At 38.3% G+C, this 23,823-nt stretch overlaps 1 protein-coding gene across 2 annotated transcripts in view; it reads left to right on the top strand.

Annotated features, from left to right (window-relative positions):
* adgrb2 (adhesion G protein-coupled receptor B2) overlaps nt 1–23,472 on the top strand; it is a 270,453-nt gene extending 246,981 nt beyond the window's left edge. For both annotated transcript variants that reach the window (XM_028035469.1, XM_028035468.1), the window contains exon 35: nt 19,416–23,472. In XM_028035469.1, the coding sequence (XP_027891270.1) occupies nt 19,416–19,592 (177 nt within the window). In that variant the 3' untranslated portion in view covers nt 19,593–23,472. The remainder of the gene's footprint in view (nt 1–19,415) is intronic.
* The last annotated feature ends 351 nt before the right edge of the window (nt 23,473–23,823 follow it).

Genomic DNA, 23,823 nt, shown 5'->3' with positions numbered 1-23,823 from the left:
GACATTTGGTCTGATTGAATGTCATACAGTGAGAAAAAAAAAAAAATTGTACTTAAATATCTGGTTTCAACAGTAAAATCACTGTTGACACAAAGGCCTGTCACACATTTGCCAAAAAAACATGACGACATACCGTAGATATTTGAGAAAATGTTCTGTGGACTGATATGGGGAGGAGTGGAAATTTTTGGAAGGCATACACATAGCTAGACCAAGGCATACACCAAGCGCAAAACAAACCCAGCATTTAGAACAAAACCTTCAGACGCATGGTGTGATGGTCCGGAACTGCTTTGGCGTTTCTGGACCTGGACAACTTGTTCTCCTGAAAAAGAATATCAAGCTGTCAGTTTGTGAGCTTAACCTCAAATGCAATACTGGGATTGTGTACCAAACCATAAACACAGATAAACACATCTGTAGTACCGCCTTTCAAAGATTCTTAAAGCAAAATGGAGACTACGGAGTGGCCTAGTAAAATAATCCTGCTTAATTTCATGTGAAATGCTTTGCCTTAACCTTAAACAAGCCACTCAGGCATGAATACTCTCCAATATACCTTTTTTAAACCAATTCTGCAAAGAAGTTTGGGCCTAAAATCCTCAAAAGCAATGTAAGAGTCTAACTACCTGTTATTCCAATCCTTTGATGGTTGTTGTTGTTGCCAGGGTTAGTCCATCTAGTTATTAGACATAGTGAATAATTAGTTTTTTCACATAAGACCAGGATAGTTTGGATAGCTCTTTCCGCATTAATGAATGAAATCATTATTTGAAAACAGCATTCTTATTTTCTGAGGTTGTTTTTGGCTGATACTAAAAGTGTATTTGAGTAGAAACATTTAAATGATACCAAAAAGTTTTTGTTGAAAACATACAGCTGGATGCTTATACTATATGCTGTTTGCTTCGTCTGCATTTCCAGACTTTGACCGTTTTGCCCTTCGGAAATATTTCCAGAAAATAAAACTGGTTTTCCTTCTAATCGAAGGAAGGTAGTCGTCTTCTTTCAGGCAGCTGACCAACAGTGTCCATGGAAACAGTATGATAAATAGTTTTAAACCAGTAAAGTTTTTAAAACCTTCGCATGCACTGCTAACTGCAACCGACCCATGTCTACTAGAAAGCCACAAATTCCCCTTCTTTCACGTGTGGACTTCACAATAAAGAGCAAATAATGATCACAAATGTACTTTCATGCATGAGTGAGCACAATGTGTTGCATATTTGCATGGTTGTGACTCTACAGCTCTTGCTATATTCATACATATTCCAAACTGTTTTTCTAGTAATTTACAAACATGAGGTACTTATGAAAACATCTGTATTCACTCTATTAGTTTAAAAATCCTATATAGGAGCAGGCAAAGTAACACAAGCGGTGCCTGGTTTTTTGATACCATTCGATTTATTAACTCTTGTTTTTAATATTACTAACCGTGAAGAATTGAACAATAACCACCTATAAATGTTTCTTCGGAGGCACATTCTGCTCCATCTTTCATACTGTACATTAATTTTATACCTGATATAATTGGCTTAAGCTCCATTCGTTCTCACTTATGACTGGTGCCTTATTAAATTGCTATCAAAAGAGACGATCGCAGGAGCAATCAATCATAGCTGGTTAATGAAATTCAAATTTTGCAATTCGAAAGCTGCAAAATAATTTGTTGCTCGTACCAAACCACTGCACTGTAAAAAATTGTGCAAAAGTGACACACGTCTTCTTGTCACTACAACTTCTTTGTCACTTTTTATGTTAAACTGTTTTTTTTTTTTGTGTGTGTCTGTATGTCTTTTGCTTTTTTCTGTAATTTACTGTCCTTTGAAGTGTCTCCGATTGTGCGGTGGTGTAAGTTCACCTTTTACACTCGAGACACAGAAGCATCTTTGAATCATTAATACCCAATTAGCAGCAGACGAAACGGCCCCGGCTTGCTCTGCACTGACCTTCGGAGGGCCACTTTCATTACGTTTTAAACAGACGCCGCCACTGCACTCTTCTGCCGAGCGGTAGCACGGAGGAGCTGTGATGAGTCAGTCGGCCGCGCTACGGTGTAGCTTCCCCCTGTCATCAGCGGCATGCTGGTTCACATCGAATTCACACCAGCAGGAAGGGGACAGAGGCCGGTCTGACATCTCCCATATTTCCCATGTTACGTCGTGACACACACATGCTGTGCAAACAGACACACTTGCATGCAGATATGACTCTCCTTTCCGAACCCTTAAATTTTTCTTCTTTATTCACTCATTTTTTTTTCAGCGACTTGAACACAATTTTCAGAAGAGTATGCTGACTCACAAGTGAGTCCTGCCAAGCAAATATTTTATCGAAGAATGAAAAAAATATATATTTATAAGAAGTGCAAAAACCTCCAGCAAAAAAGCACCCGTGACCTTTAAATCATCTCACCTTTTTCACAACACAACCTCGAACTTCAGTGTATTTTGTTGGAGTTTTCTGATTAGACCAACGGTTATGCAGAATTGAGAAGTCAAAGGAAAAGTGCACCCTTTTCAAAACGTTGACTGCAAATGAGACTTTTTATAGCTTTCTTCCAAAAATTGCTATCATCTTGTCACTCTTCCGTAAAGGCCAAATTTGTTGAGAGCACAACTAATAGTTATCCTGTCAAGAAATTCTCTTACCTGAGCAGAGGATCCCTGCATGTCTAGCAGAGGTACCATAAGCCTCTTGGCTGCTTCTCTGATTGCTTCCCTTCTCGCCTGGCAGTTTAAGTGGATGGCCATGTGTTGGCAGGTTCTCCGTTTTTCTAAGCTCTTTCCGTTCTTCCATGGTTGAATGAAAGGTTCTCTGTGAACCGTTTTAAAGTTTGTGGAATATTTTTATAATTTAATGATGATTTGTCTTCTTTTTTCTTCTCCTAACCCTTACTCCTGACTTGTATGCTTTGTTCTGTGGTCTTTATAATACTGCTGGTTTGCTAATGTTATCTTGAAAGAAAAGAAAAACTGAGCCTTTCACAGAGCAGCTACTTTTATTCTGCGATGAAATAACACAGGTGGCTTTGGGGGATAGCTCAAGCGAAAACCATGCACTGCACTTTTAAAATATAAAATCTCCCAAAAATACACTGAGGTTTGAGCAAAAGAAAAGCATATATATATATATATATATATATATATATATATATATAGGAAATGTTACATTTTGTGCAAGTCACTCTATATTTAAAGGTTCTCATCACCTGCCTTACAGCATACTAATACCTCGTTTTTGTTATGCTCAGATGGAAAATCAGTTCAACTGAAAAATATTCACATTTAAGCCATTCAAGAGAAACTGCACAACATACTTTCTTCCCGTTATTGACACGAGGAGGTCTGAAGTTGTGAAATGAGAGGGCAACATGGATCTGGCTTCTGCTTTCAAACCCATTATGTTAAAAATAAGTAGGCAGTCCACTTAAGTGTTAATAATTACATGGATAATGCTATCAGTGTCAGGCCTTTGACGGGTCCCAGCTTGAGCTCAGCTCTGCTGTTGTCAACATCTCACTTTGAGAGTCACCCCCAGACACGGACATGCTGACTATACAGTAATTATGGCGATAAGTGTGTGTGTGTGTGTATTTGTGTTGGTGTGAATAAGTGCATTTGATACCCCCTCTTATTACAGCGCCATGTACATGCATCCATGTGTATTCTTTTCTTTTTTTTTTTTTTTTTTTTGTCTTTGTATTTAGTTTGAAATCTGAGTGATCTGAGTGAGTGATCTGCACGACCACATGTCTGGGACACGTCGGCTTTTCTTATCCATTAATGATAACATGAGTAATGAGAAAATCACTCCCATTGTAATGTGTTTGGTATTATCTGTCATTTTTACAGATGCAAAGTAAAAAGTTTAAAAGCAATTATAACTCAATTTTTCTTTTTATTTTTTCCAAAGTTATCTTCTCATGAATGGACACTTAACATACTGTCAAATTTAAAACTCGCTCCCGTCTTCTTATGGCTAATTGACTGTTTCTCCAAAGAACAAGCTCTGTTGCATATTTTAATGACAGCTTACGTGACAGATCCAGACTAAACTACTGAAAAGACAACCGTAGGTTTCCTCAACTTTCCTAATGACGAGTCATCTAAAGTTTAACCATACCTCTAAAAAAAAAAACTTTAGTATTGTTTGACTTTTGCAGGTATCTCTCTTTCTCTTTCTCTCTCTCTATCTCTGATTAAAAGTGACAAAAAAAATCAACCTCCAGTAACCCCTTTAACCACCTCAACAGGTGCCCCCCCCCCCACCACCGAGGCACAACACAGAGCCATCGCTAGCACGCAGGCCATCTCTTGTTTACAAAGAAAGTCAACGTAAGGCAAAGTAAAACCATTATAACCTCCACCAAATAGAGCTCCACTTACTTTAACTAAAACGTAGTCATGAAACTGATGTACTACATGCAACTGTGTACATCTTGTAGTTTGCCACCGTTTGTGTGTACTCATGGATTTCCACACTTGGTTTTAAATTTTCTCCAATATATATATATATATACTTTTTTTTTGAGTAGTAGCTGTGACTTGGCCTGTCAAGCTTTAAGCTTTTCCACCTCAGAGATTTGACTGATGTGAGCTAAACTCTGTGCTGACATTGTGTTTTCTTAAGGTTTATATGGAAAAACTCGAGAAGGCTAGCCAGCTAAGATGAATTGATTGCTTTCAATTAAATGATGCAGAATAAGAGATTGTGTTAGAATCTCCACTTAGTGCTTACGACTTACTGCTACAGGGCATTAAATCTATGCAAAGTAAATAATTCCGTCATTAGATTGAATATTCACAACTTGCAACATGTGTGAACTTTGTGTGAAAAAAAATACAATTATACAAAGTTGATGGAAGGAATAGCTCTGAAAAGGCCCAATATAGTGCTATCATATTACAATTTTAGATGAGTTAGTTAGTGCCTGAGTTCCTTGTTCACCAGCATCCATCCATTGTTCCAAAAAAGTTAGAAGATCCTTTTTTTTTTTTGCTGCAAGGTAACAGTGCTACTAGCCGAGCCACCATGCAGTCTTGTTCACCAGCATTCTTCAGTAAAAATTATATTTTGACAACTCGGATACAGGCATCTTCTTAGAGATTTAATATGATAAGACTTGGTGTGTTTAAAAAAAAAAAAAAAAAAACATCTCATGAGATTAATAAGGATCATAACTAGCCCAAGACGCAGGTGAACTAAGCCACTGCTTGTGGCCACCAAACAAATTGGCACTTTTCATAAATGCTTGAAATTTACCACAGACCAACTTGTAACATGTTATTCGTTTGCTGAGAATAAGCATACTGTTACATGTGATCTGACAGTTTCACTATAAATAAGATTAAAAAATATACATTTTAAATACAAAAAATGTTAATTTAAGATTTATACGAATTTGGAAGTGTACTTTGTAAAGTGCAAAGAATAGTATTCAGTGTTTAATTGTTGTGTTAACGTTTGTTTGCAAAAAACATCTTGGAAAAGTAATAACCCATCATTAGTGCTTTCTTTTAAGCCCATCAAATTAAACTTGGGCCAATCTCCCAGGTTTCACTGAGTCTATTTTTAAACACTCTTATTTGAGGGCCACCCCTGTTGAGGAGGTTAAGAGCAACCAGTAAATTATGTACAATCAAAGCGCGCAGCTGAAAGCTTGACAGTGTCTGTGTGAAACGGCATATTTACTTCAACATTATTTACTTTTAAATGTGTAACTTCTTCTTACAAATCTTTACTGAATGTAACAACAAACAGTGGCAGACTACAGTTCTTCTTCATGTAGCATTTCATCTGCTCTACCTGTCACAGTGTTTCCTCATTGTGAAGTGATTGTATTTGATTAGGTGTAATATTTTAGGTGTGCATAGTGCTGTGGTAGTATTCCGGTTGAGTGCATCATTACCAAAACCCCACATGCTTCATGTTTTAAAATTCATGTTAATTTTAAAACATTAAAATTAATGTTTTAAATGATATACAAGTTTAACTTGTATAGCAATGATTCAACAACAGAATTATCCTCAAGTAATGAAATAAATTTTAGTTTTTTTTTTCATTTCTCGTGTTTGTTTACATATTTGTGTGACAGTCTTTGTATTAATTATGACTGAGTCAAATTTCCAAATACCATAACTCGGTTATAAATCTGTTCTAACACAATAATCTATTCAAAAACCACTTTATAATCAAATCATAAACCATAATATTCTGCCCATTAGGTTTCTTGTTAGAATAAAAGGGAGTAACAATTAGCACCTAATATGTATGCAAATGAAAGAAGGAGACAATTAGCAGGCACCCACAGAAGACCTGATCCTTTTATACAGATCAGGTAAGATCTGTTGGTTGTGTTTAAGAGATGAGTGGATTTCAGAAACATGAGCAAGATTTTACATCTTTTTACACAGATTTTTAAGGTAGTTCTCCTCGGTACATGCCCCCCCCCCCCCCCAAAAAAAAGAGTAACATCCTTACGCTTAAGTTTTTTTCTTTATTTTGTTTTGCTTGTTTCACATTTCCATTACCATCTTTGGATCCCTCTCTCTCATTTTTCTCCTGTGAACTCAATAATACCAGATGACTGGTCATGTCTGTGGTTGCCACCGACACCGCCGGAGGCCGTGGTGAAACACGGAGAAATGATGGGAGAAACATGAGTGGAAAGAATACAGTAAATAACATTTCTATGGCTCATTGTTAAAAATGATCTTTACATTAGAGATAGCTAAACTAAGTATATTGTCCTAGAAGAAATACTGTACTAATGTTGCCCGGTATCATTCACCATCTATAGGTGTCGTTACAAACATTTTTAGTTGCTCGTTTGTTTCTTATCACAAATGGTGACTCACTCAAACCACCACAGTAAGTCATTGCATTCAGCCATCTAAACATGGTAATGGATTGGTTTAATTCAACTCAAGGACCACAATGGCATTTAATATACTTGGAATGTGACATGATTGCTGGTGCCAGATGTGGTGGCCTGAGTATTACAGAATCTTCTAGTCTACTAGAGGAATTTGTACTTACACATCTCTAAAAACATTTATTGAACCATCAAGACCTCTCAAGGTATAATCGCTTGGGGCTAGATTCAGTATTTAGATGTAGCTATCAGGATCAGAAACAATGAAAATAAAAAGGAAAGTATGGATGTATTTTATATTGTCCCAGCATTTAGGAATTGTAGTAGTGTGATGGTGTGCAGGTTGTTTTCTCGACACACTTTGGGGCCCTTAGAACCAATTGAACCACATCCAACCAGTGTATTGTTGTTGACAATCTCCATCTCAGTAACCACAAGGTAGCCATCTTCCGATAGCTCTTCCAGGCAGAACAGTGCATCGTGTCTTCTCAAACTGACCATTTTAAAGATGACATTGAGTTCACTGTCTTCCAATTGCCTCTACCAGATTGCAATCCAACAGACCACCTTTGGGAATTTTGCAACAGCTGCGAGATTTTGCATCACGGATGTGCAGTCAACACAATTCCAGCATCTACCTGATGGTATGACACTGATGTGGAGTGAAATCTTTGAGGAATACTTCTGATACCTTGTTAAATGTACTTTTAAAGAATGACTGCTGTTCAAAAGGCAAAAAAAGGGAACTAACTGGTAAGCAGTAGATAGCAATGACGCTGGTGAGTGTACATTATTAATTCGACAAGACATGAAGCCGTTTTGCATTCTGTAAAACTAGCCTCCACTTCTGTGTTAATGTACTTCATCAACCCCAAAAACAGCAGCCGCTGACCTGGAATCAAGTGTTTTATGACATGCATGCATTATTGTCTGTTCCGATTTAAGAATCCTCGCGGCACTGAAAATACTTGTAAAAACACTCTGTTGAAGTGGACACTGAGTGGGGCTTCGCATTAACCCTAATGGTAAAAAAAGCACATTCAAACCATTCTCTGCTTTAGAAACATGTGCTGCTGGAGGCTGCCATATGACCAGCATATGGATCGAGTCCATTTTTAAATTGTGTATTCCACAATAAAGACAAGGATGCAAATGGAGCCATCCGGGGTTAGCAAAAGAAGGCGTAGATGCGAAGTGTACCTAACACCGTATTGCATTAGTGTCTGCGCTTCTGTTAACATTTAGAGCGGCTTCTTAGCCTCTGTCGCTGTGGAATTAGCCTGCTGTTTTCCATCCTTCCACGAAGTTCAGAAGGTCAAAGCACAAATTTGCATGCAGAGTCCGATGATGCAGTGTTTTTGCCATGCTGTGTGTGGGATGGAGGGGTGGGCGTGTATGTGAGAGTGTGCAATAGAGTTTCCATGGCATAATGGCTTGGCTGATGTAGTTTTTATCTTTCTGAAACTCTCCTGTCATGTGCTGTGTTCCTGATTAAATGAAACCAGAGCTTGCTTTCCTCTGCGGATAATGGGGAAAAATCCGGTTTAAGCTAAACACAGTTGGAGAAAGGGTTTCAAAGTGTTTACCTTGTTGTCAGAAAGTAGGTATGAGCAGGAACAGTAAGCAGAGTTTCAATATTAGGCAAACCATTCAGCAGGTGAGTAAATGGTCATTTGTTCCTTTACAAATGAAAATACTTTATTTTCCCAAAAGCATGGAGGTGCTTGTTTTCACACACAGATGAATAATGCCCGCACTTTGAAGCTATACCTGCTTTAGCTCTTCTTGGATGGATATCTCCAAGGTTTAGAAATGTGTTTATGAGTTGTTTCCTTCCAGGAGATCATGTGTGAGTGAAAAACCTGGATTGCAATCTCCACTTTAATCCATCCCAGGGGTGATCTGTTGGGTTGAGTTCTGAACTCGGTACAGGCATGTACATTTTTGTCTGTCTGGACCTTTCCTTGTTCACAGTGGTCACATTGAATCTGGACGAGGCCATTGATAGACCGTTTCCACATAGTTGGGAGCATGAAATTATTCAAAGATAACGTTGCAACATTAGTCACTCCAAGAGCTGCTACAGTCCAATTCAAATTCACCCATCTTCCTTAAAATGTTCCAGCACTCTTTCATCACTGTTGTTAGGCAACTCAATGTTTAGTGTCATACCCAAGAATGCGTTGAAATGTGATAAACGTAAGCTGGATTCAAACTTGCAACCTAGAAAATGCCAGACCACTACTCTTTGCAATGAGACGCTGCAGAGTTAAAAAAAAGAAGTTATTTTAAATTTAACTAAAAGGCCCACAAACCAATCCGATGCCATAATTCTTTCTACGCTAAAGTTTCTATTTGGCACACTGGAGTCAGGCTGTGATTTTCCATCAAACCATTAAACTCAGACTTGTCCTTTGGATTGCTAGAAAGAGCAACTGGATTTGTTATTTAGTTAAGAACACATCCTGTCTCCCAGCACAGAGTGAAATAGTTTACACCACTTAATCCAATGACGTAAAGTTTGGTTTTGTTAGCCAACCTGAGGCCTCAGGCGCTTTGAAAATAATAGGAAATAACTCTGGAGACAGCTGGCAACTTCTGAACACTATGCATCTCATCACGAACTGCCATCTCCAACTCCCACCCACTACTCATTGATTTTGTGTTGCCTACAACTACAAGGCTGACTTGCTGTTCTTTTAAATGGACTCCACTTTGTGGACAAACAACTGAAATTTGAACGTCATTTTTGGTGGTAAGGAAATTTTGCAAGTGCCTCAAGGTACTACAATAAGGTTCATTGAACTCCTGAGAGCTAATTATTCTTTAACAAATGTTAGCAGAAGCAGTCTTCACGCCCAGTTGGCTTATTTTATATATCTATGACCATGGAAGTGATTGGAACATCTGAAGTCAATGATTTGTCTGGTGTGTCGATACTTTTGGCAATATTGTGTTTGGGTATGGATTTCCTACAGAGAATGTTGATTGGATTCTATTAAACAGAAGTAAGACTGATCCGTCCACAGCGCCATTGGTGCCTGTTATCAATATCCCAGCAATGCTTTCTTTGGTTGCTGTGTAGAAAATATAATTTGCTGAACATAGCAGGTAAAATGAAGTTGCATTATTTTAAATCATAAAGACTGTGTTTTTTTGTTGATTCGCTTAAAGCAATTTGCAAGCACTTACAAGCCTCCAAGTCTTGATAGTCAATTTGCTGGCATTAAGCTGAGGGGTTCCAATTTCACAAACCAGCAATAAAGCAAGTCCAGCCCTCTTCTCGCTCTTCATATCTCATTCCCCTTTCTATTCGTTCTCACAGCTTGACATTTTCAGTCTTGGCGTCTCCCCTCATTTATCCATTTCTCCCTCCAACCTCAGCCCTCAGCGGCACGTTTGAGGGATTAATTGAATAATTAATTCTTCTCATTAGTTTGTTTTTAATTATTTCCTTACCCCCTTTTCTGTGCCGTGTATAAACTCATCATCTGTTTTTTTTTTTTTTTTAAATTGCCCATGAAAACCGCGGGCTGTCGCGAGTGTAGCCTTAGCCGAATGGCTTTATCGGTGACTCCTAATGAGAGGGCGAGAAGACCAGGCGGAACCAGCCTGACATCGGCTTCGTGCACCGACAGCCATAATGTTAATTTAGCTCATTTAGTGTCCTTGGGCCAATTAAAAAAAGGTGAAAAGGTCCCAGTCACCAGCTGGAGATGCTTTCTGTTTCGAAAAACCGGTCTTGGATTGCACAGGGACTGGACAGCAGCAAACAGAGCCTATGTTGCTGATTGCTCATTTGTTTGCAATGTTTTGAGCTAATTAAATTTATGTTTCCTACATTCACCAGATGTTGGCTCCTTTGAAAGACCTTATTACTTTTAACACAGTCTCTTTCCTTGCTAAGTGGGTAAAATGGTGGGCAAATGGACTTTGTGTGCTTCCTAATGAATAATGCCAGTATTGAACGTAGATTGTATTGTTAGACTACACAATAATGGAAACAGACCCGAAGCCCAACTGACAACTGTAATGTGACCGCAATGTTCTGGCATCCTCTCAGTTTGCTCCTCTATCCTAGATGTTGCTTTCATTTTGTTTGTGTTTGAATGTCATTTAAGTTTGTTGTTTTTCTTTTTAACATCACAACCAATGTACTGTCTTATGCCTTATTGCTATATTTTATTAATTTCTTCTCTTTTTCTTTGTTTCCTTTGCTGTTTCATTTGCTTTGTTCACTGACTGAGCCTTTGTGTTGCATGCTTGTCATGTCGCAGTTTGATCGTAGCCACACAGTCAGCAGCACCATGGGCATCCAAGTCAACAAAGGTAAAGTTAACCCCACTTAACCCCTCCATCACCTTTCTGACCCCATCATTTCTCTAAGTCCCATTGCTCATCCGCATCCAGACATGACTTTCACTTCAGCTGTTCAAGTTCTAAGTGGACTTTATGTGGCTAAGGAAGGGCCTTGCCCATCGACGCTGTGGTAGAGGCTTGTAGAAACTGCTTTAGATGTTTGTGTCATGGCATTATATCTCTGTGTGAACTCTTCAGCCATTTCCCTAAAGCTGTTCTCTTTAATTCACTCACTCTTGCATCTTACTGTATCTCCTCGTCTGTTGCTGCAATAAGATGAACATGTACATATTTTATTCAAAGTCTATGCTTTCGGTAACATGACACTACAAAAAAAAGGACTTTTTTTTTTTTACAAAAATAACCTTGTTATTATATGTATTATTTGTAACCTATAGGATTTCATTAAATTGGAAAATACAATAGTGTTGTTTTTTTTTTATCTCTGATACTCCCCTAAAAAGCTGTGTAATAAATACACGCTGTACATTTTATGCCATTCAAACTCCAATAGACCTGACACTATGAAGTAAATGTCGATTAGTTCATAGTTTGTTTTTGGATACCTGGGAAATGAAATTACAGCAACTGGCACAAAAAAAGGACATGGATAAGCAAGTTTCCCCCACATTAACAGGAAAAACGTCTGGTCTTTATTCAACCTTGTTAGTCACAGTTTTGTTCATATAATTTTGTTTCATGATAGCTGATGGTAGATATGGACATGCTTTGACAGTTTCTTTTTACATGTTCCCTGACTTATGTAAATCAACACTCTTGTCTAAGAGATGCCCTGTGGTGTCACTTTATAATTACACAACAGAAAAAACTAAAAAGGACATTTTTTTCTTTGAAAGTTCTAAGAGCAATCTAAAAATGTGACAAAACTTCACAGGAAATGTCACATTTGTTAAAATTCGCTACACCTTAATCTATTGTTACTAGTTCTTCTTCAATGGCCATAAGACAAACTAGCTTTGAAAGGCATACTGTTATTTTACACAAATTTTTTATAGTGCTCTTTTTTTCAATGCCGTCTTACATCATAAGCAGCTGTTCTAAAAAGGCTGGCGGCATGCAGTGTCATTAGTTGTCTTTCACAAACAAATTAAATGAGGACAGTCATTTAAATAGTTTTTTTTGTTTGTTTCAAGCTTTTTTTTTGTTATTTTTACTAAAAAAAAAACTGAAAAATGCTGTGGCAGAAAAGGAGGACCCACAGTCAATGTGGTCAATATTAAACACAGCAGTGAATCAATTGGAGCATGCTCATGGGGAAAGCTGGGCTTTGGTGAGTACAAATGACTGTATGATGATCACAATCGTCTTGTCAGCACCGTTACCAAGAGAACTGCAATGCAAAACGACGCTTCTACTCGTGTTTTCTTTTATTTTTCTGTTTCCCCGTCTTCACTGCCACTGCTACTCTGACCTATCAGCAGGGAAACACCTGTTACTTTACAACAGCTGTCCAGGTTGCAAGCAAAGTGGACACAAAGGCCACCCACAGACAAGCAAGCCACAACGAGAATAACAAAAGATAAGACTGCAGAGGTACAGCAGGATAAGGGAGAAGACATACAGACTCGACAACGGCACTTTATAGACTGACTTTAACGTTGTATGTGTTTAAGATTTGCATTGAAAAATCAAAAGCACATATTGTAGAGAAGGCATTTGTTTGTATTAACAGACACAATTATTGTTCCCTCTCAACTTCTTTCACATACATTCGCTGCAAAGTCTCTAGCACTCTTAGAAATTCACTGCAGATGGCTTTCTGCTAACACGCGTGTCTGTTTTATCCCTTTTTCCCATCTCATGTAGAACTCGTTCGTTTCTCAAACCGACAAATTTACTGCTGTGACTACAGAGCCTCGCAAAAGTATTCCCAGATCTTACATTTCTTTTCATTACAGCCACAAGCTCCAAGGTATTTTAGTGGGATTTTTATGTGGTACACAGTCAGAAAGAATTGTCCGACTTCAAAAATAATTGTTCAGTGGAAGGAAAATGATACAAGATTTTCAAAATGTCTAACATGTGGTCTACATTTATATTAAAACTCAAAGAGTTAGTGCGTTGTAGAGCAAGTCTTTTGGGAGTATGTCTCTGCCAGCTCTCTAGAGCTTGAAATTTTGCACATTTTCTTTCTTTGTGAAATAGTTCAAGCTCAGCCAGACTGATGGAGAGCCTCCTGTACTGTAAAATCTTGCCAGAGATTTTGAATTTGATCAAGTCTGGACTTTGACAGGGCAATTTTGACACATGTAAAGTATTAAGACACTGTATTATGGTCGCTCTGAATGTTTGTTTCTTGCTGACGGATTAACCTCCACCCAGTCTTAAGTCTTTTGCAGATTTACAGGTTTTCTTACAGGAAATGATTTCCTCTTTTCTTAAAAAGCATCTATTGTCTCATTGCCTCTGAGCAGTGCTCTGTGAGATGTTCTAAGTTAGGAATAATGTACTAATGCTGCTCTAAATTTTGCCTGACCTTTACATCCAACATGTTTAAAGCGCTGAGATCTTCTAATCCACCTTTAACTATAAAGCAGTTTAAACAACTGGCACAAGAACAAAGTACTTTATAATATAGTAAAACACTACACTAAAACAATATAAAAAAAACCCCAGAAGAAATCAACTAAAAACAACAAGGATAAAAATGTGAAGCATATACTGTAGATCTAACAGTCGTTTGCATAAAAGCAGTCTAGGAGCTATAAGAAAAAGACGTTTTTCCCATGTTGTAAGTGAAATAATCTGTCAGTACTTTTCCATCTATAATAGATAATAATTGACTTAAATCATCCACCAATATCTTGCTGATGAGTCAATTGTAAGCTAACTTTGCCTTTTTTCAAGTGCACTAATATCTTTTCATTAGAAACTAGATCAAAAGATTTTGTATTTTTGGAGTGAATGAAAAGCAGTGCAATGGTTTTTAAGTATAGAGTCAATTGGGAGTAAAGAAGAAGGGACCTAGACTAAAACCCTGTGGGACACCACACAACAGAGGAGCACAGAGGAGGGGACATGTGGCGACCAAGATTTATTCAAAAAAGTTTCCTCCACCAAGTAGGACCTGAACGACTTCAGTACTGTCTGTGATCTCCACCCACTTCTGCAAGCAAGAATGAAGTTACCTAATCCACTGTATCAAAAGTAGCTGTAAAATCTGAAAGCACAAGAACAACACTGTCGCCACAATCATTTGTTAAGAATGTGTAATTAAAAAACTTTACAAGTACTGGTCTGGTGCTGTGTAAAGATTCAAAAACAAAATGGGAAAATCCCATTCCAGAAGCACCAATAATTGGCTGTGTACTGTTTATTCAAGGACTTTGGAGGGGAAAAGTAGTTAAGAGACAGACCTGTAGTTGTCAAAAACAAAAATGCAGGATCAAGAGATGGCTATTTAATAAGAAGTTGTACTACTGCATGTCTGAAATCCACAGAGGCCACAACTGACAACAAACTGTGATTTGCCAGTGCAAGAACCAGAGGCCAAATTGCGTCTAAAACGTCTTTAAAAAAGTCGACTGGGGACAGCATCATTTGGAGACCCTGCAGGCTTCAACTGAACAACAGTCACTTGAAGTGAGGAAAGTCACAGGTTCAAACCTGTCAAAGACAGCAGAGAAGGGATCAGAGCCTGAAGGGTTGTGAGCAATAGAGATTTGAGCTCAGGCTGAGGGGAAAGTTTTCATAGACCACATAGCTTGATGCAGGCAGGCTATGGCATGATAAGAAAAGATTCATTAGTTTTAAATGATATGCAGGTTTGATAGAATATTGTCAAAGTGATGCTTAGTTTTTGCATCTTTTGCAACTTTTTGATGATGCAGCACACGTTTAATGTCTTAAAAAGACACTTTCAGTTTGTCTTTTTTCCACTTGGCACACTCGTCTGACAGCTCAGGGCTTAGATTTAGTTTTAGGCTGCTTGGTTTTTAATGGAGCCATTGTGTCGCAAGTGTAGTAAAACAATGAGCTTAACTCTTCAATTTGGTTGTAAAAAAAAGTCTTACAATATATAGGTGTGGGTAAAAAAAAAAAATTGAAAACTCCTCAGCAATGGAGGAAGTCAAAACAACAAAACCACTTTGCAGCAGACCAAGGTTTAGCTACGGTAAAGTAAGGGAAAGTTAAAATAAGAACAGGCAGATGGATTGAAAATACAGCATCACAAATCTGTAGTTTGAAAGCAGGAAGACCATGAGGTTAATAGATCAAGATTAAAAGAATCTATAGGATTAAAAACAAACTTTTGACATGGACATTTTGGGACAATACACGGGAATATTAGCATTCAGCTTGAATTACTCGGATTATTTTGTCTAGTTTGTAAAATCACAATAAACTACTTTTATTACTGCTTGTTAGTTGGCAAACTGGAAAGATTCAAGGAGTGTGAATACTTTTGCAAGTCACTTTATCTTAAAACGCTGACATGTAAAAGCTACATGTCTTGCACAACTCAAGCATACAGAATCGGTGAAACAGATTATTACAGAACTTCAGTGTCTGCACATGTTGGGAGCGGGAAGAAAAAAAACTGCCTGCTCACCCGATTAAGCCGGAGGAACACTGCTATTGTTTCAAGGCAGAGTTGTCAGTGACTATGATCCCCCCACTTCCCATCCCTCCCCGTCTCCCTCTCTCCTCACTCTTGCACCTTGTCGCCGTCTTCTCATTTCCACACCACAGAGGGGGGAAAAAGGGATTGGAGCATTTCGTTTGCCAGGGGTGAAAAGAATTCATTGATTGTAAGCAGCGCTGGTTTCTGGCATAGCAAAGACGGATGAGATCGGGGGGCTCTCGGGCGAGGAGGGGATGGAGACAGGCAGAGATGGCAAAGGGGAACAGATACAAGCACGGCAGCAGCACAATCGCGTCAGCCGTAGCCTCCCAGGAATAAAGTTGGGCTTAACTGCAGCATTACCCACACGCCTGCATTACAAAATGTTCCTTCGCCAGCATTTAGCATGCAAATTGGCTTCCAGATTATGCCTTTTGTATTCATTTTACAAACTGTCAGGCTATGATGTGGGAAGAATGATAATCAGGCAGATATTGCCCCCTAGCGCTTCACTGACAATCATCACACACTCAAAGAGAGGGTTTGTGGGGTGAGGCGGGGTATTGTGCTCTGCTGCAGAGCGGCGAGTTGCGTGAGCGTGCCAAATGAGGAGACAGACTGGAACAGAGGGAGCAAATAACTCAAAATGAGTTACAAGTGAATATTTTGGGGTTGCTGCAGTGGAGAAAGAAGAAGTGGAAGGGGGGGGATTATGAAAATAGATCTAGAGAAAACAAAATAGAAGCTGCAGGGGGCTTACTGCAGAACGGAATTAGAGAGCCGATGCGGTCGTGTTGTCTAGTCAGGTGAATTCGTTTAGCCAAAAGAAAAAACAAAAAAAACATTCATGTAGACAGTTTGCAAATTAAAAGCAAAACCACGCAACGTGCAATACAGCTTACCTCCTAAGCATTCATGTTATGACACAGTGTCCTGATGTAGAGCTGCGTTTTGCTGTGTAAGGAAGAAGTAACAGTGTTTGTAGCTACTTGTGACAGCACTTATAGTAAAACAAATATATACAGTATATACAACATAGCATTGTAGTTGTGGTTTTGCTTTACATTTATCTTTATAAGGTGTCAGTTGGTTAGGCTTTGGCACAAAACATGTAACAATTTTGTAAAAGCCACTGTATTTGTTGTGGTAATTTTAAAATGCCGTCTTGTAGTTAGCTAAATTTCTACAGCAAATGACTGACAAGCAGCCCTCCAGTCAGTCATTCATAAATCTTTTATCGATGATGTAGTTGTAACATTATTGGGTCGCCTATTAATAAATTTGAAGCTAGCTATGTTTGTTTTTTTGTTTTTTTTTAGTGGAGTACCAAAATTATTTTTACGTGGTAAATTTAAGAAAAAAAGAGGATCTATGATTTTGACAGTGTTGCCTGTCAAAATCATAGACAGTCAATAATGATTTTGCTTTGTTTGAATTGTGTCAAATAAGACAAAAGTTTGACACAATTAGCCTTGTGTCAAACTTTATTGGCTATGTTTCTAACAGCAGTTTGTTGGAAATTTAGCCCATTACCTTTTCTAAATATTTTTTTTAATTTTAATCAATTATTAAAACATTAAGAATAGTCACTATTGAATATGTTTGAACTGCGGTCAGCGATAGCTATGACACTTGGTAATATTTGGGAATTTGTTTCCTAGGACCGGAATTCTCAACCTTACGGGTTGTAATTTTTGGGATGCTCCTCACATGTAAGCAAAGGCATAAAACAAGTTCTAATCATTTCCTCACAACCAAGCACTTTGCATAGTTCCAGTATAAGGCAGACCCAGAAAAAAAAATGAGCCACGACCATATCGTAGCTCTCTCCTTTGCAGACTTTGACGGACAATGATGCATGTCTTTTGTGCACCTCCACCAAGGGAACCTGTAAGAGCATAAATATTTGATGAGGTGAAAAAGATACAATGAGGAATCCCGGTGACTCTCCGTGTTGGTTTCAGCGCTCCTTGTCCCTTTGGGGAAAGGGTCACAGTAAATCAATATGAGGTTCTACTGAGTCATCATCCGTATCCTTTAATGACCCATTCAGGGAACTACGGCTGCCACAGCAGTAAATGTTTTAGTTCTTTTGAGACTGTTAAATTCTCTTGATAAAACTATGTTAAAACCCCAAAATGCATTTTTTTTAAAGGAATATACCACACTCCTTATCTCCTCCTCTTTGAATTTGTTTCCTGTCAACAGTTCCACTTATCCCTGTGCCTTTCTCCATTTGTTGAAATGAAATATCAATCGTATAGCCCTTATCTCATTCATGGTGTTGCCCCTAATTGTGTTCAGAGCTTAAACAATGGATTATGTTGCACAGCAATCTAAGGTCCCAAGCATTGAAGATACTTTGCTTTTACTAGGTGAAAGCAACAAATTAAGTGGGAGAACATGAAAGATGCACTTTATGTTTTTTTCAAGCAAATGAAGTGTCGCAACATGGTAGAGCTTTTAGAGATTTTAGTCTTACAGTCACTGAATGCAAACGTAGTGAATCTCATGATCTTCTCTTGAGAATTGGCATTTGACTGACAAGAAACCTCCTTGATCTTAATGACTTTCTTCACTACTTAAGAAAAAAATGTTGATATTGATATTGATCGTCCTTTTCACTGTAGGTGACCGGGTACGGTAAGTAAAGAAGCTCAGCGTTTCAAGCAGAATAACGTCACAGCACCCCTGTAGGTCGGACACATACAGTACGCACAATGAGAGAACTAAACTATAAAACAAACAAAAAAAAGCCATTGTGAAAAAAATTAACTGTAAATTATTATAGGTCATTATGTCATTATTAAAATACAATTGTGTTGCACTATAGATCTCAGTTGAGAATTTTTTGTGTTATAAATTATGATACTAATAATACTGTTCATAGTGAATCACATTGATAAAAACACATGTAAAATTCTAATGTATCCAAATTAATGAACAAAACGACATTCTTGGCTGATTTAGCAGAATTACACAATGGCTTCAAGAATATACCAGGTTGTAACATACAAAGGGATTGCATTTCTTTTAACAGATGTTTTTTTGGGGAACCACATCTGCTTGTAAATTGTTTGTAACAACACAACTGTTGTTTTACAGTGAAGTGATCATACCACTGGTTGGCCAAAGAACAATAGCTTGTTTGGATTTACAATTCACCATTTCAAGATTCTGACCACATTGTGGAAGCAATATTTTTCTTCTATGATTCCAGTGTAATTACCCTGTGAGAGCGCTTGGCTACAGACAATGCAGACTATGAGTAACATGTACAAATTAAGAAATATTGGATTACTTGATACTGGATTACCTTCCGTTCCAGTTTTGCTTTGCAGCTTCTCTGCTTTTGGTTCTGTAAGCTGGCAAGAATTTAAAAGGTAAAGATTAATTCTGAAAGTTGTCTAAACTTTTTGCCACAACCTCCGTTGCTGTATTATTTTAAAAACGCAACTATGATCTAAAACACGTCAGCCCAGACAGGAGTTTCTACAGCGCATCTTTCCAACATTCAAGCCATAATAAGATTTTATTTTTTATTTTTTCCCCTAACATTGCTCCTTTCCCCTTCTCATCCTTCTCTGTCAGGACAAGTCCAACCCCGAGGACCAAAGCTCCTGGGACAGCTTCAAGACCATGACCCCCGAGCTGTCTATCGTGCCTGGGGAGCAGAAAGACCGTCTGGAATTGCACAATAAGAACTGGGACTCGTCCTCAGCGAACACACCGGACTCGTCCGAGGGAGACTTCCAGACTGAAGTCTAAAGAAGACATGCGAGACATTCATGCTCACCTTAATCACAGACCTGAGATAATGTTGAGATACAGACAGGCACACGCATACACACACGCAGACACAGGACTCCCGAAAAGATTTACATAGGTACGATCTCCTGCAAAGGATCTCAGATATTCTGCTCCCTGCCTCATGCAATGTGCTTTGTTGGATCCCATACTGTATTTGTTTACAGCTGAAGAGGACGTATATTCAAAAGGAAGACTGTTCTTCGCTCTATTTTCGCAAAGACTATCGGTGGGGGTGGGTGGGACAGAACAGGGGCTGGAAAGATCTGTGACTAAAGACGATTTTTAAAAGAACTCAAAAAGGATGAAAAACATAATTTCTGAGAAGAAAAAAAGGTCTTGATTTTATTCTGAAGATAAAAGAAAATGTCTTACAAGTGTTTGATGACTTAGGGAGGGTGGTTTGGGGTGGGAGAGAAAAATAAGAATATTTCTGCACTCTTATTCTTTTTTTTATATATATATATATTGCAAGGGGGTATATTTCACCTTAGTCCCCCCCCCCCCAAGGCAATTTACGTTTATTATTTTTTTCTTATTCTTTCAAATGGAAAATGAAAGTATTCAGTCACTCTGTCTATCCTATGTGTTTGCTTTCTTTTTGTCACAGCAAGAGTGGATAGGTGAATGAGGGGGCAGAGATGGAGCTGCTCGCTGATTATGTGCCATTCTCTTTACATGTCTTCAGGTTCTGGTTCTTCTAGTCTCACTTTTTTTTTTCTCCCGTCACATCCTCTCCCTTAACGTTCCGATCTTTAATTTTGCGTCTTTTCTATTGTTCACTGAAAGAAAACGTCATTCCCCTTCGTCCGGGCACGAAAGAAAAAAAAAAAAAAAAACTGAAACAAATGACAACCAGTTGATTTTTAGTTTCATGTTTTATTAATTTATGCTTCATCTGCTCAAGCTGCTTAGTGTGTTTCTTTTTTTCTTTTTTTTTGGTTTCCATGTATGAAGTGATTCAAAAGTCACATAAAACTTTAAATGCCTTCTTACGATAGAGCACATGAATATGAGGCTACATTTCAAGAGTGTCTGGAAGCCAAAAAAAAAAAATGGACAGAGTGGTCTTAAAGATTGTAGCATCTTCTTTGTTCCTCCCAAAGTTTAAAAGTTGCATGGTTTGATGGGTTGTGAGTGGCTCTTGGTCAGTTGCCCCTTTGCCATTTTATCTACCTTCTGTACCAATGCATTTCTATTTTATCCCTTTCTATTTCCATATGAGCAAACCATTCCTTACCAATGTATTCTGCCATGGCATTTCTTTTATTTTTTATAGTGAAGTATTTTCATGAATTATGTAAATGAATGTTTATTCAATCAAAAAAAAAAAAAAAAAACATCCTTTATCATTTTATCTAACTATATATTGTCCTGAAAATTATTACACTGTATTTCCATAAAAAAAACAAAAAAACAATCCATAATTAATGTTGTTCTGACCTTTGTTATGTTTCGGACAGTTGATTCCTAAAATGACTATTTTAAAGTTTAAGCTAAATTAACTCTAAAGGGAGCTGGTAGTCATTATCCTTGGTTGTTGTAGCAGAGACGACACACCTGAATGGACGCATGGTCGTTGTAACACCTGTCGCGGTACAAGGTAAAATTTTCTACCTGGAAAAACTCAGGTAAACTGCAGAATGGCAAAGGGTCAAATTGACCAGCAACTGTCATGAGTCACTCTGATGCCAGATTACAAATTTGCCATGGGTGAGACTTTAGCTAACGTGGGTGCCGTTTAGTTAGAATGCCTCCTCTTACAAAGTTACAAACACATATTTGCATCCCTATAGATTTTTCTCCCTTTATTAGCTTTTTTTTTTTTTGTCACACTTAAACGTTTCAGATTCATGCAACACATTTTAAAAATCAAAGATTCTGACATTTGATAAAATGCTGTTCTCAAAGTATCCAGTCCAAATGGGACCCATGATAGCTAAAGTCCAGTATTTGGTCTTCTTTTTTTAATTATTGTTATTCTTTCTTTCCAAGATACTAAAGAAAATTTTGCTAGCTTCGTCAGTTGAAAGTGAGTGAGACAATTGGGAAAACAAAAACAAGGACAAAACGGTAAAAAAGATTGTAGCATCCTCTTTGTTCCGTCTCCCGGTTTGAAGGTTGCCTGGTTGGATCCATCACGAGTCACTGCGACGCCAGAAACAAGAACAAAAAGATGGATGATGGGGTCTATGTTGACTAAACACACATTAGCAGCCAATATTCTGTTTCCAAGTTTTAGTAATAATTTGATAAACAAGAAATTGCCTTTTGCTCAAGAGCCTAAAAAACCCCTAGATTTTGCTTTAGCGTGCTATCTCTACCTCTTTCATATTGCCTGCTCCGAACTCAGAAACATGAAATCTTAATGCTACAAGCAGCAAGGCCAAATGTATAATTCCTCGTTTCCATGGATCCCAAACTGTGTGTTTATATCTCTGGGCGAGCACAGCCACTGCAAAAAAAAAAAAAAAGAGAGCACAAAATGGACATTTCAGAACGAAGGGGAGCTAAAAAATTACGGTTCCTTTAAACACCCTCGCTGCAGTTGTTACAACAGGCGACAGCAGTTTCCCCGTTATTGCTACATTAGTTCGTGAGAGAAAGTATCCGAGTCGGGGGTGATGATTCCTCTGTCTACGTTCACAGCGGCAGTTGTTGTTGTAAAAGTTTGGAGGAAGAACTGATTTGTAATTTATGAAAAAGCTTGAAGAAAGTGCAAGGGGTGGGGGGGGGGTAGATTCCAAGATGGATTTCAAAAATAACACTGTTAAAAAGAGGCTCGAAACAGGCAGAGATGAAGACGAAGGGGAGTGCTCAAAACAGTAATTATCTGGGGAAGACGATTTGTCCTGACATTTTCCAATGCAGCCCTCGAACCATCTGTTTAAGGTTCCCTAATGTGGCGGTACAGCAGCGTGGCGCAGATGGCGAGACAAGAGTGGCGCCCTTCTAACCTTTCAAGCTAATCAGCTGATAGGCAAACCTACAGCTCCACTTCTCTCAGAGGAGGAAGGCAGGTTTGATCCCAGGTTGCCAAGGTAAGGTCACTTTCACCTGACCTCCTGCAAGGCTCAGGAACCAGATCCACTGAACAAAGCGTCCGTCTGGCAGCTTCGTGGCCTCACCCGGTAGCTGTTACTCCACGGCGTTTCTCCATTTTTCTTCCATCTCTCAAACTGATCTAATTAAAAAAGAAAAGGGGGGAAGGATAAAAAGTCTTGTTCCCATGGTAATGCAATTTACAGGAAGGAAGACGCAATCAGGTTTGCTTTCAATAGTGTAAATGATTTCCTTTCCATCAGTCATATCTTTCATCTTGTAGTATATGGGGAACTCTAGGCTCAATGACGGCTGGTATTAAGATTTTATGGTTCAGAAGAGTAAAACGAGATATTGCTTGACCAATTGAAAAGTCTGTCATGCATTCTTCTATTAATCTTTTTTTGTTTGTTTTTTTTTATAATAAAATGTGCTGTAATGTTTATTATAACACTAGGTGGACACTGTATGTTAACTTTTAAAGTCACTTTTCCTTTTCTCTAAAAAGCTTTTTTTCCAACTCGACTGTTTTTGGAGAACGAGACGGACAAGAGGACAGATTTTCAAACTGGAATCCAAGTAGAGTTGATTCAAAAATCTTCACAGCTCACCTTTCTACCTGTCATACCTGCAAGCCTTTGAAGCTTCTCTGAACATCTGACATTCCAGCTGATTTTATTACTGACAAACCCTCACTTTCTCCTTCATTTTTGTTCTTTTTATACATAAGATTGTACAAAGTAGTCCTCTAATGTTTTCATAGTGTCTTTTTTTATATGAAAATAAATTTTCAAACTGATTACAGGTGTTTCACATGTGCTGCTTCAAGGGCATCTGGTGAGAAATACTCTCTCTCTCGATTTCAAATGTGTTCGCAATACCCATGTTTTCGTAATATCACTCAGGGAGTATGGCATGACAAACGCTGTTACCCAGAGGCACTGAAGCTTAACCGTAACCAATCAGAGCACCCGCTGGTCTGTCTAAAAATGTTAGAGTAACAGCTCTGTGGGTTTGAAGTTCTGTTGCTGTGAAATAACCAAACGGGGGTGAATGTCAAGTCCGACTGGATATTGTGTGAAAAATGTATAAACATTGAGCAATATTTGTGCTAATGCCTAATATCTTAAGGTGGACTCTTCTGAAAAAA

Source organism: Xiphophorus couchianus, chromosome 13, assembly GCF_001444195.1.
Source record: "Xiphophorus couchianus chromosome 13, X_couchianus-1.0, whole genome shotgun sequence".
NCBI lineage: Eukaryota > Metazoa > Chordata > Actinopteri > Cyprinodontiformes > Poeciliidae > Xiphophorus > Xiphophorus couchianus.
This window is presented reverse-complemented; position numbering and strand designations above follow the sequence as displayed.